The 24,262-nt window shown below is 34.3% G+C and overlaps 1 protein-coding gene and 1 pseudogene across 1 annotated transcript; both read left to right on the top strand.

The window, feature by feature from the left end:
* Window positions 1–8,557: 8,557 nt before the first annotated feature.
* On the top strand, window positions 8,558–10,754 carry LOC120197588. Its single transcript, XM_039199067.1, has 4 exons — window positions 8,558–8,611; window positions 8,736–8,833; window positions 9,385–10,091; window positions 10,215–10,754. Exons 3-4 carry the CDS (start codon window positions 9,729–9,731, stop codon window positions 10,752–10,754), a joined length of 903 nt encoding a protein of 300 aa, XP_039054998.1. The 5' UTR covers window positions 8,558–8,611; window positions 8,736–8,833; window positions 9,385–9,728.
* Window positions 10,755–11,317: 563 nt separating this feature from the next.
* On the top strand, window positions 11,318–17,871 carry LOC120197587 (annotated as a pseudogene).
* The last annotated feature ends 6,391 nt before the right edge of the window (window positions 17,872–24,262 follow it).

Raw genomic sequence — 24,262 nt, 5'->3', positions numbered from 1 at the left:
CAAGAGTAAGGAGAGACCTCCAAGGCTAGAGGCAAGGAAAAACTTACCCTTGGGTGATTCAAGGGTGTTTTCAGTCACCTAAACTCAATGTAACACGATTCTGACTTGTCCATACCACATGTAGTTCATTGTATGTGCATTATGGTTTGTTTAGTTCATTAAGCATGCTAGAGTAATTTCCATGGCAAGATTCATATTTGTGTGTTGCAAGCATGAAAATTAGTACATTTTGACCTCAAAGAAACTAGATAAGACGTTAAGCATGTTTGCTAGTCTTAGGGGAATTGTTGGGTTGATTTTTTGGGTGTTTCCCGAGCTTAAGTAAGTCATTCCTAGAAAAAGGATCGATCCCTCGACCAAAGGGATCTATCCCAAAGTTTCTTTCCAATAAATGATCAATCCCTCAGGATGATCAATCCCAAACTTTTTGTTGTGTATAAGATCAATCCCTTTTTCCAAATGATCAATCCCTCGGGGAAAATGATCGTTCCCTTCGCTGTTTTGCTCGATGGAAAATGATGAAATTGTATTCTTTAGGGGTCTGAAGTATTGAGAAATGTGGTCTTGACCTCAGCATGTTTGAATGAGTTCAATTTGCTCCATTAATTGATTTGCAAAAATATTTAAACCCTTAATCTGGATATCATTGATAATGAACAACTTGACTAATAACATTATGAAATAAAGTGACATAAAAATAGTCTTTGTTCGATACTCGGGAAACGGATAAGACACCCGAGTTACTCTAGCATTATGATGTTTTTATGTTATGTTATTTTATATTGATATCCAAATATATTTTGTTTGGGTACGCATCCGATACAAGTAAATTTTGGGTGTACCGATATGAATTCTGATGCACATAAATTCTGGAATTATACTTTATGCTCGATTAGGTTCGGGATATGAGCTTTCGATGCACGTAAATTTTGGACCTTCCCCGACCTTTTGAGGATCCAAGATAGACTAAAAGCTTTAGGTTCCAATGCACGTAAATTTCAGTTCTTACCCCGAAGCTATCACGTTATAGATAGACTAGTGTGTTATCCGAGATGCACGTAATTCATCTGACCACATTACTTGACCTATCTCATGTTTGATATGTACTTATGTATGTTTATGACTCTGCATACCAATATGTTCATGTAGCGAATGCATGTAGTATCGTTTAGTTATTTTCATGGCACTGAGCTTGTGATGTCAACATATGGAATGTGTTTCCGTGGCGTAGGTTAGTAGAGGGGATCGCTGAGAAGGCTTTCACATTCGTACATTCCAGACCAGAAGATTAGCAGAGTATGACTTGAATTAATTTTAGAGGGCATGTATTAAGTATAAAATGGCTGACCCTTTTTCCCATATATATGGGGTAAGGGGGAGGTAAGATAGTAGGCTACCCCCAACACCAAGTTGAGAACAGCTTCCGTAAGAGACCTCCGAATTATGAAATGCCCTCCGTGGGACTCGATCCCACGACCTCAAGGTTAAGAACCTTGTGCTCTACCAACTGAGCTGGATGGTTTCATGTATTAAGTATATACCTTGTATATCAAAAATCTATTTTGGTTTTTTAAACTCTATAGTTATGTTGTACGTATTTTGGAGGACTCTTATATTTTGTAAAAATTGGATTTGATTTCCGTTGCAAGTGTGATTTATTTTGATGTTAACAATTGTTTTCAAAGAAATTTTCGGGTTAACCATTTTGATGGTTTCATGTGGCATCGTAATCCATAAATCTTCGGGTTGGACTGGGTTAAGGTGTTACATTTAGTCTTTCCTCTTTCAAGCCCAAATAAAAAATGCCACTTTTATCAACTTGTGGGCTTTCTTAAAAGCCTAAAACATTTTTTTTATTTTGGCCCAAAGGAATTAAATTGATATTATAAGCATTCTAAGCCCAACGACAATACCCGAATCTACTAACCCGGTTTTCGGGGTGTTACACATTTATTTAAGCCTTATTTTCAATAACTTTAGTCGCCACTCCATTCTTTTTCAATTCATAATCTTATCAATGAATTTCTTTTCCATTGACCCAATAGAACTATTGTTCTCCTTCATTTTACCCCTTATTTCATCAACACACTATTGATTTTTCGTTACCCCTAATTCCTCTTACGTCAATCAACACTCTATCCAATTTTCTTCATACTCATTTCCGTCATACATGAGATTCTCAATCGTCTCTTGAATTCTAATTTGTCTATCCAAACAATTAAAAACAACTAGTTTAATCTCCATCAACTTAAGCATACAAACTTCAAGATTCTCCAATATCGTATCTTCCCTTAAATCAATCTTTCTCTTCAGGTTTTATACATCAATGGAAAAAGCTTGAAAAAATTTAAATGACAATATTAAACAAGTTTTTTCAATGTTTCATATCACAATCTTACTTTTACTTCTTTTTCTCTTCTTTGGTATTTCCACTTTCAACTTTGCCATTATTACACATGCGAAGTTAAAAATAAAACAAATAAACTTGCAAGATTCAATGTAGCAATTAATCCAAGTAACTGAATAAGACACGAACCCAAAGTAATAACGAAATAAGAAAATAAATTGAATGGAGAAATAATTCTCTCAAGAAACTTTTATTGACTCCTTTTTTTTTCTCTTTCTCTTAAAAAATTCTTTCGTCCAATTACAAAATAAGAGTGCCTATTATGGGCTCCCAAAGCCCTAACAAAAAAAACTAACATCTTTTCATTAATTCTAGATATACTTAATTAATAAAAGTAATGTTAAAATAATGAAAAGATCCTAACTGCGTAAATAAATAAAGAAAATATAAAACTGAATTTAATTATAAATAATCCATAAAATAATTGAAAACTCGTATAAATCTAAATTATTATATTGGACCCATACTCAATTTTTTGCACGTGCAGTCTTCGCTAAAATAAGCATATCTTGAGTTCTCGATATTCGATTGAGACATTTCAAAATGCACTGGAAAGTTAACCGAAAGCTGATTTTATATCAAGAGGATGTCATTCCCTGAAAACGTTTGGATCTTGATTGAAAATTTATTGCAAGTCGAATGATGTTCCAGACTTCAAAATAAGCTCAATAAAATGTTTGGGCCTTGGAAAAACTAGGCCGGACGAAAATTGGATATTCACCAACGTATAATGTTATACAACACATTGTTTCCATGCAACATATAAAGTATCAACACTTTCTGATTAGTATCAGTCCTAAACTCAAACCCTAAATCCAAATCTTAAACTTTGAACTCAAACCCTAAATTTAAATCATAAATTCAAAAAATTACAAAATTGGGTCTCACAAACATACCTATCTACTTTTCGAATTGCTATTTTAGTTTTGTTCACACCCTCTCTGAAAGTATCGATACCAATTGCTCTCATGGAAATTGGATTTAATATAAGAAAACCCTTTTTTCTAATTCAAGTAATGCCTTTCTCTTACCTAAATCGATTATGTTATTTATAATTAATTAATACTTTTCCCTAAGTATCAATATTTGTAGAAATGTTTGATACTTTACATAATTTTCATTTTCCATTTTATTCTAAATTCGAAAGTGTCAATATTTTTGTAAAAGTTTGCTACGTTCCAGTCTTCCCATTTCCATGTTTTTTAAAATTCGATAGTATCGATATTTATGTAAAGTATCAATATTTAAGTAATAGTTATAACCTAATATATTACATATAAACGGATTTGTTATAGGTTATTATAATATAAACGATTAAAGCCTTATAACTTAACCAGTTTAAAAATAAAATCAAGGCACACTTATTACGTTACCATCGAAACTGGATTTGTTATAGGTTATTATAATATAACGATTAAAGTCTTATAACTTAACTAGTTCAAAATAAAATCAGGTGCAACCTATTACATTATCACTGAAACCATATTTGTCATAGGATTATAATATAACAATTAAAGTCTTATAACTAACCAATTCAAAAATAAAATAAAGGCGCAACCTATTACGTTACCATCGAAACTGTATTTGTCATAGGTTAATATAAACGGTTAAAGCCTTATAACTTAATCGATTCAAAATAAAATCAAGGCGCAATCTATTACTTACCACTGAAATTGGATTTGTTATAGATTATTATAATATAAACAGTTAAAGTCTTATAACTTAACCAGTTAAAAAATAAATCAATGCACAACCTTTTACGTTACTATCCCGACCGAATTTTAATAGGTTTTAATAATATAAACAATCATGTCCATTAGTATTGATACTTTTACCTAAGTATCGATACTTACCGTTAATATAAGTTTATCGGTTATTCCATTTTAAAATAATTAAAATAGTTGCACATAATATTGCATGCAAATCAATATTTCCAGTCGCACTAAACCGATTTTGTTAAGACTCTTTTCAAATTCTGATTGTAGTTTTAACCTCATATAATTTATCTTTTTTAAGCATCTCCGATATGTAAAAATGTCATGAAATCTCAAAATAAACTGTCAATGTGCAAAACTACTCTCAACACAGCCCACTTCCTTTACAAATAACGTCTTTGGCCGATACTTGCCTTTAAATTGCAGATTACAATACCTATAATTATTGACGAAGTTTGACCAATTGGTCTAATTGTATGTATAAACACATAATGCCCAACGGAGTCGGAACATCAAAAGCTTGAAATCAAACCATCAACTTTGCCATGAACACATTTATTTAGATATTAATTTTTAATGTTTAAATATAGTTTAAAAATTTATACGGCAACTTCGATTGAATCTATAGAATGTATTTCAAACCTTTAAATAAGGTTATGTTGTTTCACGAAAAACATATTCCGAAAAATTATTTCCATAAAATGAATTACATTTATGAAAAAAAAAATTCTAAAATCATTTTACGGTGTTATGATATTATGTAAATCATTTTTCATTGACTGATAACTTTTTAAAAATTATTTATTATAAACATCGAATACAATAATAATATTATTAATTAAAAATAAATAAATATATTAGTTTTAAATAATAATAATTATTATATATTATGTTAATATTATTGCACGAATCAATTTACCTCAATGGTTAAAGAAATTGTTGTTCTTATATGTCATGAGTTCAAGCACCAGTTGCAGGATGGTGATTGGACGTTCATTGTTAATAATTGAGAGTATTTAGAACATATACTACTTTTAATCACCTTAGCTTAATAAAAAAATATATGTCAATATTGTTATTAAAATATTTTTTTATAATTTTATAGAATAAAAATATTAAGACTATTATATTTTACTAAAATAATAAATATGATTAATTATTTATTATAATAAAAATATTATATTATTAATTATATAATAATTATTAGAATAAAAAATATATAATATTAAAATTAAAATATTAAATTATATTTTGGAAATTATTAATAATATATTTAAATATTTAATAATTTAATATTATTAAATAAATATTTTAAATATTTAATAATGTAATAATATTATTTTATGAAGTTAATAAATAAAATTAATTTTATTAATAGTTATTATATATTAATAAAATAAAATAACATATATTATTAATATAATTTAATATTATTATGACGTTAAAATATATTATATTATTAAATTATTAGTAATATATTTTAGTAATTGACATTTTTATTTAAATCATGCTAAAATAATATATTAATAATAAATACAAAAATATTATTTTAAGTGATTTTATTTTAAAGTGAAAAGTTTAGAAAATGATTTACAAAATTAAAGCGTAAATTATTTTTCGAAAAATGCAAACGAAATTATATTGACAAGGAAATGAATTACATTGATTTTATTTTTTCCACCAACCAAATATTAAAAAATAAGGAAAATTTTTCGAAAAACTAATTACACTGAAACAAATAGACCCTAAAATTATAAGTATTTTCAATCATTTTATATTTTAATATAATTTTTAAGTAAATAACTAAAATCTATTACATAAAATTAAAAGATGAAACTAATAAAATTATAAAAATTTCTATCACTTCACGGTCATCACCAAAATTTTCTTAAATAATTTTAAAATAATATTTATTTTTAAATAAAGCACAATATAATGTATTATTTTTTTTATTCAACATCAATGAGTTTAACAAGAATTAATTTATTTCAATGGTTAAAAAAATTGTTGTTGTTCCTAGAAGTTACAGATTCGAGCATCAACAACTACAACATGATGATTGAACTTTCATTGTTAAATATTTAAGAATATTTAAAATATATTACTTTATAATTAATTAAATAAAAAAACATCTGAAACATAATGTTTTAAAAAAGCCTATCAATGGTCTCAAAACAGAATAAATAAAAGAACAGCAAAAGTGGGCATCCATTCCCTCCTCAAACATTGGATAAAGGGTTTACTCACTGTTCTTTGCTAATTCCGGAATAATATTATTATAACCCCCACTCCACATCCAAACACCACCTGTAACTGGGACCCACACTCACCTTCCTCTTTCCCTTCCCATTGGCTCAGACATTGGGGTCCCACTCCAATTTCACGCTCATGCCCATCCCACTCCCTCTTTCTTTTTCCATCAACGGTCCACAATCTCCCATCTCCCCAATCGAATAGTCCAGATTCATTTACGCGTTACACGCGTCACTATGTCAGTGTCCAGTCAACCTTGTCTCGAACGAATACATTTCACAGATACTCTTCACTCTCTCTCTCTCACTGTTTCTCTCTATCTGTAAAGTAAAGCCTCTTTTCTTTTTTATCTCAATTTCTGAGCTCTCCATTAATAATACTACTCTATTCGCCCCCTCCTTTATTATGCATGTGAATTTCGGTTGCTTTTTACTGTTCACTTTGCTGTAAAGCTGAGTTGTGAAGGGACGTTGCAGTGTTTCGCCGCTGCGAGTCGTGCTACTGTGTTTTTGCTTCTTCTAGGTTCCTTGATGTAGAAGGGTTAGGATTACTAGAGTTTTGAGTGATGGATAACCCCTGGCGGATCAAATTCGAATCCACATTGCAGTCAACGATGCTTTCGAGGGCTTCATTGGCATCGCAGGAGCCTCGGTATCAGGTAATCTACGCCTTTATCTATGTTTATCTTTTTAAAAGTTAAGGTGAGGAGCCGTTGATGGAAGTGCGCTTAATTTATTATTCTTTGAAACGTGCGGTGGTTGTGCAACAACTTCTGAGCTCTGCTTATGTGTGGAAATCGGTGGGGAGGGAAAAATAATTATATCGGAAGGGCAATATATTGAATCAACGGTGCAGATGAGTATGTGAAAGTTGTTAGCTAGTACATTAGTTTTCACTGCGGAAAAGTGTCAGGATATTATCAAGCACCTTGCCACAACCAAAGATATTGAAGCCGATGATCTATATTTTTTTTATTTTAATAGGAATCAAAAGGAGGATTTTGACCATAATCATTCATGTGGTCTGAAATTCCAGTGTCGAGTGAAGTAGATATCATGCCCTTAGAATCCAAGTTTGTTGGGAGGGGGATATGTTGCATGGACGATTGTACAATGTAGAGTAGGAAAATTGCTCGATGAATGCTGCTATCATCCTTGTTTATACTTGGAAAGGAATGATACATGCATGCATTCAAGTTTCCTTTTCTGGGTATTATTTCTTCAAAATTTCTGGTGTGCAAAATTGTAAATGTTATTCCTGATTCTATTTTCTGTTTCAGTCATTATTTATGAAGTCAACGTATTCATTTGTTGTTTCTTTTGCCTTTTGAGTTTGATATACTTTCCTCACACCTACCTTTTCTTGTAATTATCATTACTTCTAAATACAGATGGAGATGAATTATGGCCAGTATTTTCGCCAGCATGCTACAGAAGATTTAAGTTCAACATTGCATGAAAGATTGCATGATCCCATGCGTTCGAACAACACAAACTTATTTCCCACAAGTCAAATCAAGCTGAGCTGGCAAATTCATTTCTAGCTCTTCTATCTGGGCCACCGTCACTTTACAGTGTGATTTTCAGGAACCGTCAAGCCGAAAAGTATTCAGTGCCTCTAGAAATGTCAGTGATCTTGCAGGTGAAGTTTCACGAACCTATGGGACATCACTGCCAAAATCGGAGCAATCAAATCTCAGAAAATGAGGCAATTGTTCTGCTGTTCCATCTAGATTGGTATTGAGTTCTAGCAGTAGTGATGTTTCAGTTTTGCATGGTAACTGTCTTGTGTCTAACTTAAATCCTCAGACATCAGATCTGGCCAAGGTAGTCAATCATCACATGGTTCCCGGTACTGAAAAGTAATGGACTTTGCTACCCTGAAGGGGATTTGTACGGTACCGGCGCTGCAAAAGTTGGGAATCCCCATAACAAAAATGTACAGATATCAACAAAAATATTGAGGAATCAAATTCTACTCTATCTGATCAGCCATCAACCATTTTAAGTGGTGTCCTCGCGTATTCTGGTGTCCTCGCGTATTCTGTTTGGGTACAGGTGAGTCCATGATAAGTGATTCGTGCTTTTAGTTAATAGTGGTGCATATTGGATGTGGCCTAACATGTTTTCTTTTTTACTTTGATGGAAAAGGTGGGTATTTGCTTCTCAGCAATACAGGACTTCTTGGTATCGTTTGCTCCTGTCATTTTTCTCACACTGTCGCCAAATTTTGCGAGGTAACGTGCTTATGTTTGCTATGTTTACTTGTTTTGTATCCCTAAGACATGTGTTTGCATTATGCCATTATCTATTTGGAGTTGGTCATGCTTACAATTTGCTGCCACTGCTGTAATATTGCAGCATTCAGGATTATGTGATATGAACCCTGGAGATGCTGTCCGCATGGAAAGTGGAGAGACCATTGCACGATGGCGGAACTCAGCTTTGAGAAGTTTGGGGTAGGAGTTACATTGCCCTTGTACCCAATGTTTGCTTCAAATGAACTCTTGAGCTTTTGCTTCATTATCACAAATATGCATGTCTTATGCATATGTTTCCATATGTCAATAGTGTGTGATTTAGAATTTGAGATAGTCAACTTCCTTTGAGGATTATTTTATATTTAAGAAATATGACTACTGTAGTAAATCAATATTTCTTCTAGAAGATGATTAATCAAGCTTCTTGAAAGTGTGGCCCTTAGGCCAAGAGGGTCATGCTCCATAGTTTATGTTAGCTCTTTTATATGTGTTTGTTTTCCTACTTTTCTGTAAATTTTGTGTTATTTAATTGTGAAAGTCAAATGCTTCAGGGAGGGTTTTTTTTGTTGGGGGGGGGGGTTGTGGGGGTCGGTGTTGGGGTGGGGGCACATAAAAGCAAACTCATACCAGGTTTCTTATTGCAATGGTATTATAGACCTTACTACCACTATTCTAACAATATATTATCATTTCCCTATTCCTAACCTTTTGGATTGAAAACTGTATTTCTTATTGGCATGTGTTTGAAGCAACGAGAACACTGGATGGTGATGTTTTTCTGATGCTTTAGATCAGGGTTCCGGAAGATCATAGTGGATGGGACTGGCCTGAAGGACTAATCCAACTACTGATTTGGTGAAATCCAGTGCAGCCATGCTGAAATATCTAGTACTTCTCATGTGGCTAATCTGGTTAGTTCATCTCAAGGTTTGTCAAGGTGCATGGACAATTCCATGTTTCTGAGTAAAAATTCTGCCACTGGTCTCTTGCCTAACAAACAAGAGCGAAAGAATGAGGGTAATATAACTTTCTTCTCAAGCACATTTTTGGTGCTTCCCGAAGCAATTTGCACGATGTTGCTGATGGCCAGATAATGGAGTCTGCTTTCTGTAAGAGTTCAGCAATGTCAACTTCTGGTGATAGGGATTCAGATAATGGTTGTCAGTCCATGTCTGCCTGGATTGATTCTATATTGAAGACTGGAAACTCATCTCTTACCCACTCTAGTTTGCAAAATTTAAGAACCTTGGGCCGGAATTATGATGCAAGTGCATCTAGAATCACAGATGATGTAATTTCTGACAGACGCCGCTTCCTCAAATGTGGAGTTAAAGCTTGGACAACCATATCAGCCAAGTCAGTTATAGGAAACTATGCTTTACCAGTTATACCCAACATTTTGACACGGGTATTAATCCTTCTAAGTCATGCTATTCTGAGAAGATGGTTGGTCGTGGTGGGTAGATCTCTCTGCTCATTTTTCATAGGATGCATGTTATAGGTTATCTTTTTTGTATCATTTAAGGTTTTTGTATCATGGCTAAGTAATCATATTATGATTGATGCTGAAACATTGCAGCTACGTTTTGCGGGGAGGAAGAATCTAGGCAATATTGTCATCAGGCTGCAGACTCTTATAACCACTACAAGAAAACCACAAAGCCTATTGGACTTTGGTAACCATGTGTTTGCTGCCAGCAGTCTTGTGGATGCTACCAAACCAGAAAGCAGAGGTGATGTCACCAAAAGTGTAGTAGTTCCCTTATTTCCAGAGCTCCCGCTGGAAGGGAGTGCATGCTCTAAAGGTACTAATAATATGGTCAGTGAATGTAGTACGCCAAAGATATTTCATTGTGGATCTAATACTACCAAGTTTGACCCACTAAATGCTCCCATGAAAACTGGAAATTGTTCAGGGAGGCAGTTGAATATGCCTGAGTTAGGTTTCTGCAGATTAACAGAAAAAGGAAAAGTTGCAGGATTGGGATGTGTTCCTGTTGGCTTTTCTGATGCAATAGATCCGCATTTAGAATCCATAAGGAGGTGGAAAGTTCTAGGAATGTCACTGGTGTGGTGCCTGGATTTTCTGCAGTGCTCGACATGCCTGTCAATCGTCTAATAATCCTCCTGGTAGATTTGATGAGAGAAGCTGTCTGAACCTTCCTGGGAACTCTACTTTGACGGAAAATAATGCACATACTGACAAGCTTTTCTTACAATGAGTTCATATTTGGGCTCTCGACATATTTCACAATCTTCTGCTACTTCAACTTCAATACCAGGTTCAACTTCTACCTCCTCAAAACAAGAGGGCCCTTGTTTTGCTTGATGATGGTATGGGACAGCTTGCGTTGAGGCAGATTTCTGAGTTGTCAAAGCACATGCAATTTCTTCAATTGGAATGAGCGAGCTAGGGAAATTGGATAGAACTTCTAATCCGAATGTGCAGCAATCTCTTCTTGGATTACCAAATTCTAGAGAAGGAAAGCATGGATCTATTATTCCCTGCAGGCAAGATGCTTTTGAAGTTGCTTCACTGTCATTTCCATCAGGTGTTGAGAAATCAATCTCCATGACAGGCAAGTGATAATGTGAAAATTTTGCTTGTGACTTGCACATGTTTCCTGGTTTTCTCTAGTTTATATATTTTTAATATGTTTGGTCTTCATCATCCAGGGTTAAACAGTTGCTGCGATTTCTCAAGATTGACACAAGGTCTTCTTCAATCTCCATGTCAATTCCCTAATGACCATTTTGGTGATCAGTCTACATTGAGGTTAGTCTTTCAAATGCTAGATGATTATGTGAAATTTGCAGTAACTTGAAGCTTTCAAGTTTAATTAATGACTAACGAGTTTTCATATCCCTTACCCAGTCGTTTTTGTTCCTAACAGGCTGCATGCAACATCTTACATTTAAACTTTATATCATATTTAGTACATGCTAGTTGGTTAGGTACTTAGGTGTGTATTGCAACACTGGTCTGAGTGGTGAAATTTGCTCTGGATGCTATCCTCCCTTGTTTTAATTTTATTATTCAATATTTTAGGCTTATCAGAGGTGAGAGCATCATACATTCGAGTGGGCATTCAAAATGCTGCCAGAGAGTACCTTGCATTTATACTCGGGGTGATTGCGTCTGCTCAGCCCATGCAAAGTGCTTAGAAGGATATTCCAAGTGTAGGTTTGAAGGATCTCATGTTGCCTCTAAAGAACAAGCAGTTGTATGTTGTGAAGCAGCTATTCCAGCTGCTTCTGAATTTATTAAAGACCATCTTATTCCGAATGAAAGAACTATACTAGATCCAGTAGGAAAAGTGAATGGACAACTTCCTACGAGAGTTGTCTCATGCCTCTCAGTGGAGAGATGTTCCAAGCAAGCAAAAGGAGTTTCGTAAAGTGGCACACATTAATTCATCAGCTGATGCTATTGGATGTGCAAAAGATCAGCTTGGAACTGCTGCAAGCATGCATGCCGTAAACAGAGCTGACTCGCCTAAATGTCAGGGCATGTCAAATGTTTCTTCCGGATGTTCTGGTCCTGCTGTCACCCAGGCATCGACTGAGGTTAACAATATGGAATCTTCTACCATTGAAGCTGGGGATAATGAATATAGACATGGTCTTGTAGTTGATCAGGGATCTGGTATTGATAAATGCTGTTCATCAAATGATGCCCTTGAAAGTGAAAGAAGTGCCGAGTTTCTTGGTGCTCCTTTGAGGAATAAGGTAAGGAATAACAATTCCTCCAGAATTCCGAAGTCATCTCGTAGTCTGCTTGATGAGCTTAAACTCATAGATTCATTGATGTGGAAAAAAGGTCAAAATCAAAGTTATATGAGCCATACTGGTGGTGAGAGGATCAGTCATTTGAAAAAAAGTAGGAGAAGCTTGAAAGGTGGCAAGAGAAAGAGAGCAGTTAAATTTAGGATGCTGGATAGATACTTTCCTTCTAAAGTTTCCTTTCAACATTGTCTCAAAGATAATGACAGTCGTGACATGCTCTCTTGTTTCAAAGATCAGCGTGGCCTCATTCCTTCTGGTTTAGATTCACATGGTTCTACTCATTTGATTCAACCAGGAGAGTTGGCTTCGGCTAAAATTGTTTTTCGGAAAAGAGATCTGTGTGATGTGTATAATGACCAGGATTGTGAAGATTATCTGGTTGAACCAAAAGGTGATGACAGGGTTGGCAATATCCTTGAAGTTTCAGATAGAAAAAAGTTGAGAAGGGCTTTGGCCTATGATTCTTTTGATAATTTAGGGTCACCAAAGCCTTTTAGAACTGTTGAAAAGACTTCTAAGAGCAATTCTGTACATTGCATAAAGTGTTTTCAAATCTTGAGGTGACTGCTTGTGATGAAAAAGCTAGACCCATCGTATGTGGAGAATATGGTGAAATATGCAATTGCAAGTCAGCCACAGATAAACTAAAGCCTGCAAAAATTGTTCCTCTTAGCAGGGTTATCAAAAACATGGAATCTAACCTTCCAAAGAGCTGTAACCCCAAAAGGTCTCGGAGGAAGTCGAAGAAAATAACAGCTGGCAGCCCAGCATACTTGGATTTATCTTCTGATTTGAAAAAAGAGGACAAAAATAGACCCTCATGTTTATTCTTTCATGAATTAGATAGTTGTCTTGTTGAAGGAGGCAATAAGACATGTCTGGGAGGAATTAAACAATCCCATAACAAGCCTTTCATCATGGAGAAAGGAAATGCTGATAGAAGTGAGAAAGATGTATTTCAGATTCTATCACTTATAATCGTTCAAATGCAAGATTCAAAGAAATTCGCAAACGTAGCCTTTATGAGCTAACCAGAAAAGGTAAATTTTAATATTTATTTCATTGGTTGAATCCCAATAATATATTTATTCTTGTATTTTGGTGGAAAGGGCATCATGGTTGTTAATAAAGGGTTTAGGGTTTAGGGTATGGACTTCACTAGCATTACCTTTTCAATGCATGGCATTTTAGGGAAAGCAAAACTTTCAGCTAGAAATAATAAGTTTATGTTGCACTGTATGCCCAGAACACTGCTTCCAGCATACATTTACTACTGTTACACTTGTAGTGATTTAGCAATTTTCAACTCTTATTTGTGTATTTTAACGTAGATTCAGGTTGCAAAAATCTTATATATATGGTTTTGATGGAATTATAAAATACCTGGATTATCCTGTCCTCTCTTATCCTTTTCTCCTTGCTTTTTCACAGTGGATATCATTTCCATGTCTATCATCTTTTCAAAGAAATTTGAGCAAACCTTCCCTCCCCCTTTTTTGTGGACACTGCAGTAGGAGTCATTTCCTATCATTCTTAACAGTTGCAATTCATGGAAATCCCTTAAAATTTGAACTTCTAGCTGGAGAGGCTATGGCTCATGTCTCTCTCATCTGATGAAGTGATGAGCTGCACCATCCATTACATGTTGTATGTCATATTTGGTGTGCTTAATAAAATTTGCATATGCTGTTAGTGGTAGATCTTCTTAGAGCATTTGATGAGAAAGAAGCATCATAGAATCTCTGTTCAGCATTTAAGTGAATAATTTTGGATATGCTGCAAGTCGTGCTACAATGAGTCTGGTTTTATTTCCCCCCTTTGATTAGCAGGAGAAGATTCTGGTTCTGACAGTTATCATCCTATGGAGATCTCAAAGTCCATGTCTCAGATGAAAGTGGGGAAAGATTTAAAGGAAACTGGTGATGTTGAATATCATGGACATATATCATGCAATAAAGCTGAAAGTAAGCTTGTGTGAATTGATTCTTGATTCCTATGGATAATTTCACAAAATTTTGATAGATGCTTGTACAACCTCAAAATTGACTAGAATTAGATTATAGCTAACTGCAGTGTTATTATAAATTATGTTACAGAGCTATTGAAGATCTTAGGTGCTCATCCAGTGTTGATTCAGATGAATTCTGCTGTGTTTGTGGAAGGTCAAACAAAGATGAATTTAATTGCCTATTGGAGTGCAGTCAATGTTCAATCAGGGTACTTTACTATCTCAGGTTTGTCCCTCATTTGTTGATTATCATTCTCTGATTCTGTTTTCATGAGACACAGGTGCATCAAGCTTGCTATGGTGTTTCAAAAGTCCCGAAGGGCTACTGGTATTGCAGACCATGCAAAACAAGTTCTAAAGATGTTGTAAGAAATTTTGACTCTTTAACGTATGAGTCTTTTACACTTCAGTTTCAACCCTTGGATTGATTGCTAATCTTTCTTCGAGTTTTAATGTTGCATTTTTTATGTGCATAATTTTATGACATTCTTTTTGTTCCATGTTTCTCATGGTTATGATTGTCATTGTAACTGTTTATTATCATTTAGGTGTGTGTTCTCTGTGGATATGGTGGTGGTGCCATGACTCGGGCATTACAAAGTCATGCATTTGTAAAAGGCCTTCTAAAAGCTTGGAAGACTGAAGCAGAGTGTCAGCCTAGAGTCCCAAGCTCTGCTGAAACTATGGTGGATTATCAGAGTCTAGTTGTTGGTAATGAGTTATGTAACTTGCAATGTAAAGATCGTGGGCTATTGAGAACTGCTTTGTGGGAAAAGGACGTGCAGAATGGTTTAAACATTATTGAAAATTCCTCTTGCTCTGTTAGCAAGCTAAATGTATACAATAGTGTAACAGCAGGAGTAATTGATCCTTCTGTAAAACAGTGGGTTCATATGGTCTGTGGGCTCTGGACTCCTGGAACACGGTGCCCAAATGTTAACACTATGAGTGCTTTTGATGTATCTGGTGTTTCAGGAGCAAGAGCAAATGTGGTAAGTTTAATGATTGAGCAAATTTGGAATACCATAAACAGTGCCCGCACTTGCAAATTTGACATGTATTCCCAAATGTTAACACTATGAGTGCTTTTGATGTATCTGGTGTTTCAGGAGCAAGAGCAAATGTGGTAAGTTTAATGATTGAGCAAATTTGGAATACCATAAACAGTGCCCGCACTTGCAAATTTGACATGTATTTTTGGTCATGCATACCATGGAAATTTTATTTCTTGTTTTTCTGGATGTTATGTCACTGATGCTAAAACAAGTATTCTAAATGGATTTTTCCTCTTATTGTATTTTTTTGCCTTCTCTTTGTCTGTGCAAAAGCAAAAAGAGGTTCTTGCATATTTTTTAGCATAAACTAAAGATGATATCACTTGAGGAGGTTGATTGTATTTTGGATAAATTCTCCTTGAAGTGACCATAAAGTTTATTTCTTCCAGGTTTGCTCTGTATGTAACCAATCGGGTGGCTCATGCATACGGTGCAGGTGTGGATTGTTCGATTCAGTTTCATCCTTGGTGTGCTCACCAAAAGGTTTGTACTCGAGAACCTGAATTTAATTGCAATATGTTATATTATATCGGCAATTAGTTTTATCTTAGGTTTAAATTGTCCCCTCTATTGTAGGCTGTGATAGAATCACAACTTTACATTTTCAAAATGTCTTGAATGCTGTAATTTGGTGTGCGTATATAATCTCATAGGGCTTTTCCGAACACTTTCTATTTTTCAATTAAACGTACAAGGCATCGAAGATATGGTTTTGCTGATTGTCAGATAGCTCTGTTGGGTTTTCCTAATTACTTTTTTATACATACAGGGTCTATTACAAAGTGAGGTTGAGGGGCTTGATAATGAAAATGTTGGTTTCTACGAAGATGATGCTTCATGCCTTAAATCCCGCATGAGTCTGGTAGTGATCCCTCTGATGCTGAACTGAGCTTTTCTAGGACGGGGGAATCAACCTGTGCTCGAACAGAGGTATGTTTTCTATTTTCTTTGTGGGAGTGGATTCATGGAGATATCTCATCATTGGGACACATTTTTATGATCTATGAAAACTCTGGTAGGGCTTTAAAGGCCGCAAACAAGATGGCTTTTGGCACAACACCAATAGTCGGACAAGAAGAAAGATGGATGCTTTGTTCCTCAAGAGCAGTTAAACGCTGGATTCACATTAATGGGCAGAAACCATACATGCAGGGGATACCTGAGCTGCCAAAATTAGATATTGAGCATGATTGTCGGGTACATATTTAAGTTGCTTTTCAACAGTTAACTGCTCTTTTTCCAGTGCCCGCGGCATCGATTCCTAATCCCCCCATATGGTAGCATTCTAATTGTAGGACTAGATGATTATACCATAATTAGTCCTTGTAACTAGTTGTAGGCCTAACCGTTCTATCTTTCCCATGACATGCAGAAAGAATATGCTCGGTACAAAGAAGCAAAAGGTTGGAAGCATTTGGTCGTTACAAGTCTGGCATACATGCACTTGGTCTTTACACATCAAGATTCATTTCCCGCGGCGAAATGGTTCGTTCTCCTCATCTATCAAGTAAACCCTAGTTTTCTTCATAATCGCAAAAATATGTAATCAGGTCATGGTATATTTTTAGGTGGTCGAGTACGTGGGTGAGATTGTGGGCAACATGTTGCTGATAAAAGAGAAGTTGAATACCAGTCTGCAGAAAGTTCAGTACAAAAGCGCTTGCTACTTCTTCAGGATAGATAAGAGCATATCATTGATGCTACTCGCAAAGGGGGGATTGCACGTTTTGTTAACCATTCTTGTCTGGTAATTCTCTCCTAGAATTCTACTTAAATTTGTTTATAGTAGTAGTTTCCTCCTTTTAGGAACATCTACCTTGTGTCTAGGGTAAAGTACACCGTAGGTCATTGAACTATATACTTAAATGACTGTTTAGGTCACTAAACTTTCAAAAATTATAAAATGGTTATTAGATCTTATCGAACTGTCCTTTTTGCTACCATCAATCAAGCTTTCTGACATCATGCTCTATATCTTTGACAGCCTAATTGTGTCGCCAAAGTGATTTCTGTGAGGAATGAAAAGAAGGTAATTCCTAATTCTGATTCCGGTAGTAAATCTTAAATCTTAATCACACATAGTGCTTGAGTTGCATCGTATGCTTGGTTGGTCTAAAATATATTTGAAAAGAAATCAACTCATGTTTAAGTTGAACTTGGGGGGTAGGGGGTTATATATAATTGGAATTTTGGGTGGGCAGGTGTGTTCTTCGCAGAGAGAGACATATATCCAGGAGAGGAGATAACATATGATTACCATTTTAAACCACGAGGATGAAGGCAAGAAAATCCCTTGCTTTTGTAATTCCAAGAATTGTAAGCGTTTCCTCAACTGATTTTCTTTCTACCCCACTCCCCCTCGTACATGACATGCAATTCTTCTTACCAGTTAATAGTCTCTCTCCCTATTTCGTTTTATTTTATATCTATAGAAAATCGTTATTATTGAAATTAACCTTTCTCTAAAGCACCATTGGAATTAAGGTTGTTTAATCGATTAATTCGGTCGACCGTCGATCTAATTAGTCAATTCATTTCTTTAATAGTTAATTGAACTTAAATATTTTTAAAAAAAATATTAATTAAATTGAATAAAGTTAGATTGATTCGGTTGGTTTAATCAATTAATTGAAATTTGATTTAAGTTATAGTTAAATTGATTTAGATTTAATTTAAGTCTTTATTCATTTTGATTAAAATTTAATTAGATCTTAATAGTTTAATGGGTTTAATGTAGTAAAAAGATAAATTTTGATTTTTGACGGATCTGAACTTGTTATATATATAATGTATTATTTTCGATTATTAATATATTTCAACAAGTCAAATTGATAAACTTTTAAAATTTTATCAACCGTTACCTATTCAATATATATATCCATCCGAATAATGAACTAAAATTGGCTCAATTGATTATTATGATATAAACTGAACAAGGAACGCAAGCTGAAAATTAGATCAGTTCTTCCCAAAACGAAGTGTTACAACGTAGTCAAACAAGAACAGGTTTATCTGTTCGTTAACAGGCATTTTGGGTTCACACAGGACCCACTCGTATGCATAACTTTGCTGTCCCTAAGCTCATGAGGTATAACCTAGTACCTATCTTAACTTACCAGAACAGAACATACAACCAAATTTCTTCCCTGGCACCAAATGTCTGAGCTGACAACAGATGGGGCTCTTTTGCCTTCATCTTGCATTTGCAGCCCAACCCTTTTTCCTCCTATGAACCCCAATTCGGAATGTTAGAGGTGGCTTCATTTACCATTTAACCAGAGTTACCTGCCACAAATACCCTTGTATCTTATTACATCATCCAACAAATGTCAGTTTTGAAAGTCACATCAGCATTTAAACGGATTCGCTCAACATTATCGGCTATAAGATCTTGCACCTGTTATACGTATCGAAACGATTTTTTTTTCTTAAAAAAACACACGAATTCGATTTTTTAAAAGATCTCACCTCGAATAATTTAATGCTGATTAATAATAAAACGTAATTCGAGGGTCGCCACCAACCTTTGATTAGGGTGGGTTGGGCACCCAAAAAGTATTTTCATTTTAATAAAAGTATTAATTTTAATTAAAACAACAAATTTGCGTCTTGCGTTACAAAATTTGAGTTCGGGAGTCGGTTACGCGTGGGGAAGGATTAGCACCCCCACATCACCCTAAATTGGTACATAGTTGATTAATTAGTTGTTTTGCAATGAAATTTACGAATTCGAGTTTAATTTAATTCAAGATCTCATACAAATAATATTCATTGAATTTGGGACGAAACACAATAATATTTAATTATTTCCTATCGAGAAAAATCGATCTCTCATGCCTTAAAGCAGTTGATTCTTACCCTAATCGAAATAAAGGAATATTACAATTCCATCCCCAAACTTCAACATTAATTCCAAGTTTAAATGCACAAATAAAAATAAATTTAATACAACAATAAAAAGCTTTGAATTTTAGGAGGGAAAAAGGAAATATTTAATTTCTATCGAGAAGAAACGACCTCTCATGCCTTAAAACAATCATTTCTCACTCCGATCAAAATAAGAAATATTACTATTTCCTTCTAAAACTTGATATTAATTCGAGAGAAAACAATAATTTCTAATTATTTTCAATTGAGAATAAATGACCTCTCATGCCTTAAAGCATCACTTATTACTCCAATCAAAATGAAGAGATATTACTATTTCGTCCTAAAATTATATTAATCTGGGTGTTATTTATTTTGAAATCTCAACGAAAATACATGCTAAAATAACACATTAAAGCATACATCAGCAAGTACAATTAATTATTTATTTTACCAATCTTTAATGAGAATAAGATGTTCAATTATTTAAGTACATCGGGATGAAACTTGAGAATAAATGACCTCTCATGCCTTAAAGCATCACTTATTACTCCAATCAAAATGAAGAGATATTACTATTTCGTCCTAAAATATATTAATCTGGGTGTATTTATTTTGAAATCTCAACGAAAATACATGCTAAAATAACACATTAAAAGCATACATCAGCAAGTACAATTAATTATTATTTTACCAATCTTTAATGAGAATAAGATGTTCAATTATTTAAGTACATCGGGATGAAACCTTAGATCTGATCTAACAGTCTTTTCTCGGTGAACTTAATAAAAGAACATGATCTTTTTCTCAATCCCGAATTTAAACTGGATTCAATTTAATTGTGTCACTTAATGGGATACATTCATTTTAAAATTATCGAAAATAACTTTCTTATACGTTCAGAAAATCACTTTACGACAATCTTAAAATGAACGAATATACCCTTAGTCAAAATATTTGATAGTCAAGTAATGCTTATGAGGTTTCATGCAAATTAATTCAAATTAGGGAACAAACTAATCAGTGACTAAAATAAAATAACTAAAAGCACATGCAAAATTAAATAAAACAAAATGCAAATGTGACTAGAATAACAAATAGATCAGCAGATTGAAATAAAACAAAGTGCAAGAGTTACCACAATGAACATAATCAACGTTAAGCTAAAATTATAATAAACAAAAATAAATAAGAAACGAGGACCAAAATGTAATCAGATAAAAAAACATAGCCAAATCAGAAATAGACAGTGACTATAATGCACAAAAGAAAGAACAATGGATAAATCAGAAATACATTAACTAAAATTCATAAATTAAAAATACAACACAAAATTCATGAAAAATAATAAAACAGAATACATCAAGTGACTAAAATAAAACAAAACAAAAGTCAACGAAAAATTTCAAATAAATGGAACCAAGATGATAACCAAATTGAAATAAAATGCAATAGATGTCAGAATTAAAAATACATAAACAAAACATGCACTTAATGACTAAAATATAAAATAAGACAAAGTTCTGAGGACCTATGTGTGATTAACCCACGAGATATGACCTAAATACACAGTACGCCAAACGAGAATGACCTGTCTGTGATTTACCCTAACAATGATGACCAAAATGAAAAAAACACGGGTAAAGAATAGGACCTGAAAGCAAATAAATCAAAAAGTTAATATTTGAGCATAAAATGGAAAAATTATAAGTAAAGAAACATTTTAAAAAAAAGAAATTTATCATAAAATAAGTGACCAAATTGTAAATGATAGAAAAGACGGGATAGCGGGAGGGATTAGACCATTCGGTCCCAAAACACACAGGACCGAGACCGAAACGACATCGTTCGGGTGCCTATATAGTCACTTTCTTTTCATTATGCTTCCTACTCTCTCTACTTCTCAACTCTATCCCATTCTCTCTACACTTCTCTTAAAACTGATGACGAGCGTCGTCGCCTACAGCCGCGCCGCCATCGATCGTCGTCATCTCCGGTGGCCAATGTCTACCAAACTTTACAGGAGACTCACCTCGACCCTTCGTCTCAGATCCGGGGTCCGTTTCTCATGAAATGGGCTCAAATGTCGTGAAAATGGTTGAGACTCTTCGGCTTTCCAAGGCCCTGTTGTCGTTTGTGTTATCGAGTCGATCTCGAGGTATGAGCATCCCTCTCCCGATACTTCTCTTCACCGACCGAATTTGGCGATGAAGGCTCCGAACGCCGACAAAGCCTCGATTGAAGGTAAAATTTCCCATTTTTCTTATTTTTACTTTTTTCATATCTCTTTTCTAAAAATAAGAAAAATTTAAAAATATTTTTATTCATGCCATCACTTCTTCCGAAGAAAGAGGAACCCCTTTTACATCTCTCTTGGGTTTTTTATAACACCTATTACATCCTAAAAACAAAATGAAAATGATTGTTGGTAGCGTGTTGGAGCAGCAAAAGTGACAACGTGGTTGGAGATGGCGATGGCAGGGGACTGGTGCAACAAAAGTGACTGGCAGGGGAACGATTGATTGAGGTGATGTTTCATGAATTTTTGGGATTTGTTTCATTGTTTAATGGGTCTGATTTTGCTATTGATGTGAGTGATGTTGATGATATGTTGACATGACAGAGGATGACGGAAGCTGGTGGCCGAAACAGTGATGATGATGCGATCTTCTCGGTTGATAGTGGAGTCGATAGTGATGTGGGAGGATAAGGTTAGGCTAGGGTTTCAACAAACCCTAACTTTAGTGGGCTTGGGCCTACTGTTTGGGTTTTGGTTTAGGCTCATTGTGTCACTTTGGTTGGTTGTATTTGGGGCCCAATTTGGGTTTGTTATTTGCTGCCACAGAAATAAATAAATATAAATATAAATAATAATGATAGTAGTAGTAGTAGTAGTAGTAATAATAATAATAATAATAATAATAATAACGGTCTCCGAAGAAAAAATGGGTGTCAACAGCTACCCTCTTACACGTTCTATGTTAACAAGAATAGGGCAAAGACGAAGAGCATCACGTTTTGTCCAGTGGAATGTGCTTGGAAATATGATATCGTCTCAAGTGAGACTGGATTTGAACAATATCTCAAGAGAGATTTTGAAGATCAAATCTGAAATGGGATCTGGAAACGTTGATTCATTATGTTGTTCTTCAGGGAATTGAGGTAGACTTGTTCCACTGCTTCTTCAGGGAAGATCAAATCTAGAAAAAGGAGATCTATTCCACTGCTTCTTCAGGAATACTGAATCAAGGAAGACTTGTTCCATTGCTTTTTCAGGGAAGATCAATTTGGGAAAAGAAAGGGGATATGCTCTGCTGCTTTTTCAGGATAAATCATATCCAAAAAAGTTAATTCATTTTTCCGTTCTTCAGGGATATAATAGAGGCAGAGTTGTTTCGCTGCTTCTTCGGGGAAGATAAAATATGGAAAAAAGAGGGCTGTTTCGCTTCTTTAGGGAAACTTAGATCTAAAAACATTGATTCATTCCACTGTTCTTTAAGGAAACTTAGATATAAAAACATTGATTCATTCCACTGTTCTTTAAGGAAACTTAGATCTAAAAACATTGATTCATTCCACTGTTCTTTAAGGAAGATCAAATCAGAAAAAAGAGGGAACTATTTCATGTTTCTTCAGGGAAATTCAGATTGGAAACTTTACTTCATTCCATATTCTTTAGGGAAGATTGAATCAAATCTGATTTGCTTCTTATCTTCAAGAATATCAAATCTGAAATTAAACATTACCATTTGTTAGTATATGTTGGAGAATTTGAAACATACCTGAAGGTTTGGAATTTAAGAGAACCAGTGACAATTGATTTTCTCTTGTTAAAATTTGTCTAGAAATCTCGAATATGGGCCTCAATTGAGTATCATTGAACTCTCCCTTTTTGGGACTTTGAATCGGTTTATTTTTCAAAAATTCTATTTTCTGAAAATGCTAAATGAGAAACTTTGAAATCAATTTCTCATTTTTTGGAAATACAGTGAAACATCTAGCCTGAAGGTCTTACATATGGCCCAAAAAACTTATCATCTTGCTTGAAAAGGCTTATAAATGACCCGAAGGATTTAATCAGCATGCTCGAAAGACTTACTGAAAGTCCGAAGGACTTACAAATTTGGAAATAGTTACTAGGTAAGAAACTTTGGAAACCGTTTCTTACTTTTCAAAAATTTCAATTTTCATAAAAGATTAAATGAGAAAATTTGGAAATCGTTTTCTTATTTTTCAAAAAACATGTGAAAACATCTTGCCGAAGGTCTTATGGATGACCGAATGACTTATCTTGCTCGAAAGACTTACAGATGACCCGAAGGATTTAAGCATCATGCTAAAAGATTTACTGATGGCCGAAGGACTTACTAAGCAATAAACTTTGAAAATTGTTTTCTACTTTTCAAAAGAAACCCAAATTTTAGAAAAGTTTTAAATGAGAAACTTTGGAAATTGTTTTCTCTTTTTGAAAAACAAGTGAAAACATCCTACCGAAGGTCTTATGGATGGCCCAAAGGACTTATCATCTTGCTTGAAGACTTACGGATGACCTGAAGGATTTAAGCATCATGCTCGAAAGACTTACTAATGGCCCGAAGGACTTACTAAGTAAGAAACTTTGGAAATTGTTTTCTTACATTTCAAAAGAACCAATTTTCCGAAAAGGTTTAAATAAGAAACTTTGGAAATTACTTTCTTATTTTTTTAAAAAAAATCATGTGAAAACATCCTGCCCGAAGGTCTTATGGATGGCCCGAAGGACTTATCATCTTGCTCAAAAGACTTACAGATGACTCGAAGGATTTAATAATGCTCGAAAGACTTACTGTGGCCCGAAGGACTTACTAAGTAAGAAACCCGTGAAAATCAAGCTTATTTCTTAAAAATTTTTGAAACCTTCATATTGGTTGA

This window comes from Hibiscus syriacus, unplaced genomic scaffold, assembly GCF_006381635.1.
Source record: "Hibiscus syriacus cultivar Baekdansim isolate YM2019G1 unplaced genomic scaffold, ASM638163v2 tig00117048_pilon, whole genome shotgun sequence".
In the NCBI taxonomy this organism is placed as follows: domain Eukaryota; kingdom Viridiplantae; phylum Streptophyta; class Magnoliopsida; order Malvales; family Malvaceae; genus Hibiscus; species Hibiscus syriacus.
Note: the sequence above shows the minus strand (reverse complement) of the source record. Positions and strands in the feature narration are given on the sequence as shown.

What these genes read in the sequence shown, in the direction of transcription:
- LOC120197588 (XM_039199067.1), top strand. Translation starts at nt 9,729, where the DNA reads ATGGAGTCTGCTTTCTGTAAGAGTTCAGCAATGTCAACTTCTGGTGAT. An exon ending in TGAGAAGATGGTTGGTCGTG is followed by an intron (nt 10,092 to 10,214) that starts GTGGGTAGATCT and finishes GAAACATTGCAG; the next exon opens with CTACGTTTTGCGGGGAGGAA.